The sequence below is a fragment of the Somniosus microcephalus genome, chromosome 15, assembly GCF_052327205.1.
Source record: "Somniosus microcephalus isolate GS21.2 chromosome 15, FLI_Smic_1.0, whole genome shotgun sequence".
NCBI lineage: Eukaryota > Metazoa > Chordata > Chondrichthyes > Squaliformes > Somniosidae > Somniosus > Somniosus microcephalus.
Window position 1 is genome coordinate 100,359,700 of NC_141001.1, and position 10,577 is coordinate 100,370,276.

A 10,577-nucleotide genomic window follows, 5' to 3' on the forward strand; every position below is an offset into this window, starting at 1 on the left:
AATAATTTTCCTACCACTGATGTTAGGCTCACTGGCCTGTAGTTCCCCGGTTTTTCCCTACTACCCTTCTTGAATAATGGTACTACATTAGCGGTTCTCCAGTCCTCTGGCACATCCCCTGTGGCCAGAGAGGTCCTGAATATATGTGTTAGAGCCCCCGCAATCTCCTCCTTTGCCTCCCACAGCAGCCTGGGATACATTTCATCCGGGCCTGGGGATTTATCCATTTTTAGGCCAGCTAAAACCGCCAATACCTCCCCCCGCTCGATGTTAATATGTTCGAGCATATCACAGTCCCCCCGCCCTATTTCTATGTCTACATCGTCCTTCTCCATAGTGAAAACAGACGCAAAAAATTCATTCAGAACCCCTCCTACATCTTCCGGCTCCACACACAGATTGCCACTTTTGTCCCTAATGGGCCCTATTTTTTCCCTAGTTATCCTCTTACCCTTAATATACTTATAAAACATCTTCGGATTTTCCTTTATTTTGCTTGCCAGTGTTATTTCATGGCCCCTCCTTGATCTCCTAATTTCTTTTTTAAGTATCCCCCTGCACTTTTTGTACTCCTCTAGGGCTTCCTCCGTCTTTAGCCTTTTGTATCTACCAAAAGCCCTCCTTTTTTTCCTAATCCATTCCCGTATATCCCCTGACATCCAAGGTTCCCTGTGGTTTTTGGAACCACCCTTGACCTTTACGGGAACATGTTGCCATTGTATGATCTCAATCTCCCTTCTGAAAGCCTCCCATTGCTCCGATGCGGATTTTCCTACAAGTAGCTGATCCCAGTCCATTTTGGCCAGATCCTGCCTTATCCTATTAAAATCGGCCTTCCCCCAATTTAGAACCTTTATTTCCGGCCCATCCCTGTCCTTTTCCATGGCCACCTTAAATCTTACCATATTATGGTCACTATCACCAAAGTGCTCACCTACTAGCACTTTTTCCACTTGGCCGGCCACATTCCCTAGAATTAGGTCCAGTACCGCCCCCTCTCTTGTAGGACTTTCTACATGCTGGCTCAAAAAGCTCTCCTGGATGCACTTTAAGAATTCTACACCCTCTGAGCCTTTCACACTCTGACTATCCCAGTTAATATTGGGGAAGTTGAAATCCCCCATTATTATTACCCTATTATTTGCACATTTCTCTGAGATTTGCCTACATATCTGTTCCTCTATCTCCCCCTGACTGTTTGGAGGCCTATAGTACACTCCCAGCAAAGTGCTTGCCCCCTTTTTGTTTTTAAGCTCCACCCATATGGCCTCATTGGAGGACCCTGCTAATATATCATCCCTCCTTACTGCAGTAATTGACTCCTTAATTAATATTGCGACACCCCCTCCTCTTATACCTCCCCCTCTGTCTCGCCTGAAGATTCTGTACCCCGGAATATTGAGCTGCCAGTCTTCCCCTTCCCTCAACCATGTCTCCGTGATAGCAACAATATCATACTCCCATGTGTTTATCAACACCTTCAGTTCATCCACCTTATTCGCAAGACTCCTTGCATTAAAATAGATGCCATCCAGCCTTGCCCTTATATATTTGCCCTGTCTACCAAGCTGACTTGTTTTTTTCTCTATAATTGGCAGCACATCCCCCCCTATTTCAGCTCCCCTCTGTATCCCATCCCCCTGCCAAGTTAGTTTAAACCCCCCCCAACAGTGCTAGCAAACCTCCCCGCAAGGATATTTGTCCCGCTCTGGTTCAGGTGCAACCCGGGCTCCTCCAGCTAGTATTGTATAAGTGAATGCTGATCTAGAGTCATTGTGAAGTGTATCCTTAGGATAGATGTTATCAGGTTACATACAAAGTAAAACCAGCTTTATTCAAATTATTCTAACTCCTTCCCCAGCACAGACGACATGATGGGCCAAATGGCCTCCTTATGTGCCATAAACTTCCATCATTCTATTAACATACGGATTGCAATACAATGATTTCCTTTGTAATTTCACAACTGAAGTTTTACTGAGTTGCCAACACTCAAACAAAAAGGGAGCTGAACTGCAATGTAGCAGGAATATGAAACCAAATTCATCCAGTGAATCACACGTGCAGTACTTTGGGCACAAGGAGGAACCGAGCACAGAGTCACATTTTTAAGCAACCAAATAAGTTTGTAGCACAGAATGAGGCCCGCCTTTTCTGTGCTGGCTCTTTGAGGGAACACTCCAAAACAAATCCAATTTTCCTGATCTCTCCCTGCATCAAACAGTTATCTACTCTTCTCTTATGAAGGCAGAACGCCCTCTGCCTCAACCAATCCCAGTGGCGAAGCTTTCCATGTTCTAATGACTCTCTGTGTCAAGAAATGTTGCCTAGCCTCTCTTCACTCTCAATGGCCATTTAAATGAATGGACCCTCGTGTCTGACTCCCCAGCCAGAGGAAACAATCTTTCCCTATTGACACGATACATCATTTTAAAAACCTCGATTAAATTTATTCTTGTCCTTCTCTGCTCCAATGGAAATTGTCCCAGTAACTCAAGTCTCTCCTGAAAACTACAGTTTCCAATCCCTGCTAATACCCTGATGATTTTAGGCTGCATGCTTTGTATGGCTTTAATGTCCATTCTATAATGGTGTAACCAAAACTGCAGATAGTACTCTAACTGTGAACTAACAATTGCTTTGTACAAATTTATCAAGCCCTCTTGACTCTTGGGGGGAGAAATTCGGTGGGGCCGCAAACGGGGCGCCAAGATCGCCTGGGCGCCGGAATTAGAGCAGCGATCGGAGCAGTAGCAACCGCCGGAAATTCAGCTTGATCGCCCCAAGAGGGAGACGGGGCGAGGCTCGAGGCGCTCCGCGTCCCTCTTAGGGCGCTGAAACTGAATATCACAGCGCAACGTGCCGCAGCGCCACACGCTGCGGTGCTGCAGGCCTTCCTCCCATGCTTAAGGGGGAGGGGCCTGCACCATCGCGATCAGAGATCGCGAGTGCCGGCAAAAGAGCCCGGCACCGAGGAGAAGTGCTGGGCTCTCGGAAAACAGCCGGCACTGCCGCGGGGGGAGATCAGGAGGCCGGGGACGGAGGTGCTGGCAGGCGGCCGCCGAAAAAAAAACGGCCGCCCCGCACCTCCACCTTAATTTGTGCCACTGCCACCATAGGAAGGCCCCGTGAACCGGGCGCGATTTGCAAATGGCGCTACAGAGGCGGGTGCTACCGAATATCGAGATCGGGGCGGTAGCGGGGCACTGCGCACACCGATGACATCATCGGTGGCGGCGCAGCGCAACAGGCTAACGCCACCATTAGCGCCCCAGCTAAATATCGCGGGAGGCGTGGCCAGTGGCGCTAAAGCCACTGAGTGCCCTCTTTAGGCGCTAACTGGTGGCGCAGCCCACCGAATTTCTAGGCCCAAGGCACTCTTATTTTCAAAACCCCAAAATGCTATTGGCCTTTTTCCTCCGGCTTTAATTTCCTGCGTTAGTAGTTTCAGGGAATTATGGATTTGAACCCTTTGTTCATCTTACACCTTTCAGCATAGTTCCACTGAGTGCACATTCCTAGTTCTCGTTTTCCTTCCCGAGATTTGTTACCTCACACTTTGCCACATGCACTACATCCGCCAGTTGTCTGTCCAATGCGCTAACCTGTAGCCTCTGCGCTGCTTGCCAAACCCCACTATTTTTGTGTTATCAGCAAATTTTGATCTTGTGCTCCCTATGTCCAAGTCATCTATACAGGACTCCACATGTTGGTTCCATTCTACCTTAACATACAGCATGCTAATTCAGAAAAATTATTCGGCAAAATATTTATACGAGTAAAAAGGCGTTTGACTCATCTCAGCATTTGCAACAGTGCAAACAAAGGCGTTTTTATTTTTACTGAAATCTTTGCTGAAAATAGAACTTAGAAATGATGCTGGCATTTTAAACCTTTGCCATTTGATTTGGATCGCAGAGGTTTGAATAACCACGCAGTGGTAATGTACAGGAGGCTGTGCAAGTTGCATTCCTGTTCTCTGACCAGCAGTCTCCTGGTGGCTCAGTGGGAGAATGCCCCACGTGATGTGGCATTCAGCCACAAAGATCTCAAAGCTTCCGGGTTCAACCTCTGATTTATGACAAGCTAGCTAACTTTAGCTCAAGCACTAGTGAGGAATGCAGATTAGACTCAGTGCCCCTTGGATTGGCGAGGAAGCTGTTTTGGGGTGGGGTGGGGGGGGCGGGCGGGGGAGGTGGGGAGGGGGGTAGGGAGGGAGCAAAGTAATCAGTCAAGGGTTCCAGCTCAACAATTGGTATCCATTGGCCCCTGGTGCTAAATGCATATATAGATACTCCATTTTTTTTTATATAGACAACAGTAAGGGACGCCATGTAAAGGCGCTGTGATCAGTGCAGCTTGCAAAAGTCACTGGTCAGTGTTCATAGATTTATGTCGTCACAACAGAGCATTCTATAATTTAGCGCACATGCAATTTAACACTTAGCAAAAATATGAAGATGCTGATAAAACATCTTGAAAAGTTTAGTTTTAGGGGGAAATGGTGGTTTTAAAAATGCTTCTTTTATTATACCAGTTATGTTCAACTCTCTTCCTCAGACTTGATGTGCAGCAGCGACATAATTGCCTGACAGTTCACAGGGATCACAACAGCCAAGTGAGGTTTTTCTCATGATTTCGATGCTCCCACGATATACAACCATCCCCAAACTCGAGCGGGCAGACAAGTAGACTACTTCTACACAGCAATAATCTTCCAGCTGGCATGTGGGAACAATTAGGTTCACTAAATTTGCATCTCACCTCTGTTCGCTACTCTCAACTAAGTTCAGGAACCCTCAATGTGTGGAATCACCAAATGCAAATTCATGTTCCACCACCAAATAGTGCAAACCGTCAACGTCCCATCCCTAGACAAGTGTTCCTAAATGAAGACCATCTTCTCTACTAGAAGAGATCTCAAAATAGAGGGGGAAAGTTGAGTCCATTACATATTGTATGTAGTTATATAACTCAAGAATCTATGTTGGTTTTCTAGCAGTACTTCTGTGCTTCCAATGAGCTATAGGGAACAAACTTGTAAACTCGTAATTACAAAACCATTAAAACAATTCTTGACACCAGCTGCTTATTTTGTTCCTGAACTTACATTAATGCAACATCCAGGCTTGGGCTGATAAGTGGCAAGTAACATTCGCACCACACAAGTGCCAGGCAATGACCGTCTCCAACAAGAGAGAGTCTAACCACCTCCTCTTGACATTCAATGGCATTACCATCTCTGAATCCCCCACCATCAACATCCTGTAGGGTCACCATTGACCAGAAACTTAACTGGACCAGCCACATAAATACTGTGGCAACAAGAGTAGGTCAGAGGCTGGGTATTCTGTGGCGAGTGTCTCACCTCCTGACTCCCCAAAGCCTTTCCACCATCGACAAGGCACAAGTCAGGAGTGTGATGGAATACTCTCCACTTGCCCGGATGAGTGCAGCTCCAACAACACTCAAGAAGTTCGACACCATCCAGGACAAAGCAGCCCACTTGATTGGAACCCCATCCACCACCTTAAACATTCACTCCCTCCACCACCGGTGCACTGTGGCTGCAGTGTGTACCATCTACAAGATGCAGTGCAACAAGTAGCCAAGGCTTCTTCGGCAGCACCTCCCAAACCCATGACCTCTACCACCTAGGAGGACAAGGGCAGCAGGCGCATGGGAACACCACCACCTCCAAGTTCCCCTCCAAGTCACACACCATCCTGACTAGGAATTATATCACCTTTCCTTCATCGTCGCCGAGTCAAAATCCTGGAACCCACTCCCTAACAGCACTGTGGGAGTACCTTCACAGCGGTTGAAGGCGACGGCTCACCACCACCTTCTCAAGGACAACTAGGGATGGACAATAAATGCTGGCCTTGGTGGTGGAGGGAGCGAATGTTTAAGGTGGTGGATAGGTTGGCGATCAAACGGGCTCCTTTGTCCTGGATGGTGTCGAGCTTCTTGAGTGTTGTTGGAGCTGCACTCATCCAGGCAAGTGGAGAGTATTCCATCACACTCCTGACTTGTGCCTTGTAGATGGTGGAAAGGCTTTGGAGAGTCAGGTGAGTCACTCGCCGCAGAATACCCAGATCCCGTGAATAAGTAAATAAAAAAATCTCCCACAGCAGTACTAAAGGTAGGAGCATAGCTGGCAGAGTTTGATGAAGCTTTCTATATAAGCTCAATAAACCAACAATAAATGCAGAAAACCTTATCTGCACTCCTCTCGCTCTCGAACATTTATTACCAAGTCCCACAGATTAAGTTCAAAACTTCTGTTACCTAAATGCAAAAAGCAGACTCTGCATTACATCAACAGAATATACGCTGGGGACCTGAAGCTGTGCAAAATAAACTACTCTTGTTGTACCGTACAGCGCTAGCTAGTTATAAGGTTAGTGTCCCTCATTAATTTATTTTTCATATACTGTTGTTGCCACATGTATCCTATGTGTTTAAACATCAAGAATTATTTAAGAGCTGACAACGTTAATGCATAGGAATCAATGCCGGCAGTGGCACAATCTGGATATAGTGGGAGCAACAAGTATCCATGTAAATGAAGACTGCAGCAAAGCAGCAGTTTTAAAGATGTTTTCAGTATAAACTGGACCATACCTTGGCAACCATATCTTATACTATTAAGTGCCAACAATTTGAAGTTCCAAAACTGTAGGGTCAACTAGCTTCAGTAAGATGAGAACCAAAGAAGCAAGCTTTTTCTGTCGAGCATATGAATAGAATTGTTAGACTGGCAACCCACACGCTGTGAGGCACTGTAACTCTACACATTACATAAATTGGCCACATACACAGGATGGCAACTTGCCTGAACCACCTTGTAACTAGCTCAGCGGTGGTTTGCACAGCCAGAATTGTGCAATGTGAAAGAGCTATGCAACAAACAGCAAACGGGTGGTTATTACAGCTGGATATCTGCGGCAGAACAGCAAGATTACATAGAAATTACAACACAGAAATGGGGCCATCGTTTATCCTCCCATGTGTCCGGTCTGTTCCCATATTCCTTTATTCCCCTTTCCTCCAACCACCTATCCAACCTATTTCTAAATGTTGACGTGGTCTCTGGCTCTATCGCTAACTCTGGTAGTGCATTCCACGGCCTCACAACCCTCTGTTTAAAATGTTTCTGGGGCTCTTTGTCCTAAATCTTGTACCTATATCCTTTTTTAAAAAAAAACTCTCAACTACTTGAAACAGACTCATTTCTATATACTCTTCCCTACCCCTTTATAATTTTGAACACCTTTATCAAATCACCCTTTAATCTCCCCTGCACTAATGAAAATAGCCCCAATTTTTCCAAGTCCTTCTTCAGGTTTTGTATTTCCTCACATATAAACCCAACATTCCGTCACCTTTCGTATGGTCTCATCCACTTGAGGTGTTGCTTTTAATTACCTTTAATGAACCCCCAAATCCTACTGCTCCGAACTGAAAACCATCCCAATTCAGGAATCTGGCAATGTCACATTTCATTTGCTCATTTACCATCTCTCAGCTGCAGCGAGCTCCACTAGCCATCTTTCCTTCAGGCTCCCCTCCAGCCCTGAACTTGCTTTTCCACAGCCACAATTCAATGTCCCCAATTGACCAGTTTGCCAAAGTCAAATCTTCGATGCTCCATTGTCCAAATATCTCGAGTCTAAATTACAACTCTAAAGTACAACTTGGAATGCATATCTTAAGAAAAAAAACATTCTCACTACCATAAATGATGACAGTTCAAGAATTCACACCTTCACCCATCACAGGAATAGACACAGAAATGTAAAAACACTCAGCTTTTTTTTTATAGTTTGGAATACAATATTTTATGGGTTAAAAGACATAAAAGCTTGATTTTCTTTTCCATATCGTATAACGTTCTCCCAATTTTATTTGCCCAAAATAGGCAATGTTGCATTACAACAAATGGAGGCTCGCAGCAATCTCAGCCATTAGCTGGATACTATTCAGAGTACCAAATGAAACATTACCTAATTTAGCTTCCTTTGAAAGGCTGCAGAAGGCTACATGAAACTGCAGAACAAATCCGACAAGGCCTTCATTTTAGTTTATACAATTTCAGGAGATGTATTATAGAAACTAAGCCAAAAATCAAGACACACAATTAATAATTAACCCTTACAATTTTATTAATGTTTACAGGCTGTAACTTGGTCCCATTTGCTTCCACTAAGCTGTTTATAGTTTTCCTTCTTAAATTCATTTGATGAAAATTCTGCCTTATGAGCATACAGGGTTAAAACTAAAGCATTTCTAAAACAGTCAGCATCTGTCCCTTGGATTGAGCAATTAAGTTCAGCTAGTCTGTGAAGAAGATTCCAGCACTATCTTTACACTAATAATAATACCAATATTAGCCGTAGGCACAAATCCCTTCAGATTCTGGCACGAGCCCAACAATCTACCCTACATACTGTAGCTCGATATGTCAAACTGACCAGCAGCCACAGTAGAATGTGCCGTTGATACTGAACGGCAGGGCACCTGGCCAAATCCAACCGAATACGCTGTCACTTCACATCGCTACCACTTGGGTTTTTTTTGTTAAATGAGGAGTGACAATGTTAAGATCCTGCTGCTTGATACCTAACTATATATCTTTTTTTTTAAATGCCACAGCAACTTAAATGGACTCCTCTACATAAGAGATGTCAACTGAAAATCATAATTTTTCTGACCTGAGTATCAAAGCCATTTTCTGCGGTGGCGATCTTTCCTTGCAGTACCCCCTCCCCTTCGCCCTCAAGCCCATGCGAAGATTTGAGGGGAATCTGGCTCGAATACGTCGGTTTAGTCACCTCCACCTTGGTCCCAAGCTTCAGGTAACACGGCTGTTGTAGAGTCCGTGCTGTGACGTTCGGGATAGGAGTGGCACTATGGACGGGCTTAGGCAGTCCCGACTTCATTTTCGAGGCCACTAGAATTGCTGGCATTTTCTGTTCCCCTTCTCGACACGTCTTCTTCTAACTCAGTCAGAAGCAGCAGCAGCAGCAGCAGCAGCACCAGGAGAGAAGCTACGTGCTTTGAAATCCGTTCTTCTATAGCAGTCTGCACAGCCAGAGTGGGAAGCTCACGCACAGTTTAAGTGATGAACAATCAAAGCTGAAAGATTTTCCCCACTGTTCCGTCAACCAGGAATATTCTATTTTATTTTCCCCTATTAGTCAGCCAGCTCCATTCCGCCCTTTCTCAGCACATGTCTGTGTTTTAGCAGCTGGTTGCACAGAACGACTGAACGTTGTAATTTTCCACAAACAGCCCTTCCGCAGAAAAGCACAGCTCGCGAGATCTGTGGATCTTTTTTTTTGTGTTCACTGTCCCGTCATTCCACCTTCAAAAATCACGACAGTCCCAAGGTAAAATAACATCCTGCTCTCTGCGATCCTTCTTCACATGTATGTATAAAGTACAGTGTGTGTGTATGTGTGTGTGTGCTGAATTTCCAGTTCAAAACGTCTAGCCTCTTCAGCGCCTTAGTCCAGATGCAGATGCACAGCTTAATATGTTAATGACCAATGCCCTTGGAACGGTGCCTTGGGGGAAGAGAATCTCCTCAGCCTGACCAGCGCTAACCACAATCGCAAGACGGAAAGAAGAGCAAACTGTCCATTCAGTCTACCGAATCAGAAGATGATGCAGTTTCCTGGCCATAGGTATATATATATATATTTTTAAATGTGGTTCACCTGAAAGGCAGTCAGATGTACAGCAAGCAGTGCTGCTACTGCCAAATTACTGCACACAGATTTAAAAAAATAACAAAAAAAACAAAACCGGTCGGGATAGCTCATCGATTTATATTAGCACATTCCCGTGACTGTGCTGAAGAAAAAGCAGTTGAAATCAGAAGAAGGCAAAGGGGTCTGACAGTGGTAGAGTGCAAGCGTCTGATTGGTCCAGTTCTCTCAAATCAGGAATACAAAAATTCACTGCAAAAAGGGAGTGGCCTAATATACCGAGAACTGGCTAAACATGCCATTATTTTACTGTAGCACAAAGACCATTTGTAGCTTCAGTGGGCTGCAAGAAAAAAATTATAATGAACAGCCACTAATTTTGAACTATGCCTGAGTCAGTAAGTCTATAAAGGGAGGATTAAAGAGATAGGCAACTCCTCCACATTAAAACTGGGATAGAAAATGCCTGTAGATTCAAACTGGCCAATTCTGTAACTCTTGCTCTAGATAACTACAGTTCAGAGTCATACCTCGAAAGAGTTGATTAACTGAGATTTTTTTTTAAAGGTGTCCAGGTTAGTATGGACATCGGTGTCACACAAGCTGCAACCCTCTTGTAAGTTGAATGAAAATGCGACATACAAAACGAGATGCAGCTTTCAGTCTGCTCAAACTCGATACGCATTTAGAACTGGATGTCCAAGTTATTTTTAAGCTGGGTAGAGTAATAAATCGACAAATATAGCTTTGCAATTGTTTTTAACCACGGTATTTGGCATTTCAACCCTTATTATATAAATAAACTGTTGAACTAGTACAGCACTTTAATAGTTTATTACAGCAATATCCACTATAAAACCA

General features: G+C 44.5%; 1 protein-coding gene across 7 annotated transcripts in view; it reads right to left on the minus strand.

The window, feature by feature from the left end:
- Positions 1 to 10,277, minus strand: part of nav2a (neuron navigator 2a) — a 534,653-nt gene extending 524,376 nt beyond the window's left edge. For 2 of the 7 annotated variants that reach the window (XM_086008162.1, XM_086008160.1), the window contains exon 1: positions 8,718 to 10,277. In XM_086008162.1, coding sequence (XP_085864288.1) covers positions 8,718 to 8,972 — 255 coding nt within the window. In that variant the 5' untranslated portion in view covers positions 8,973 to 10,277. The remainder of the gene's footprint in view (positions 1 to 8,717) is intronic. The other 5 variants (XM_086008165.1, XM_086008164.1, XM_086008161.1 and 2 more) reach the window with 4 other exon arrangements.
- Positions 10,278 to 10,577: the final 300 nt, after the last annotated feature.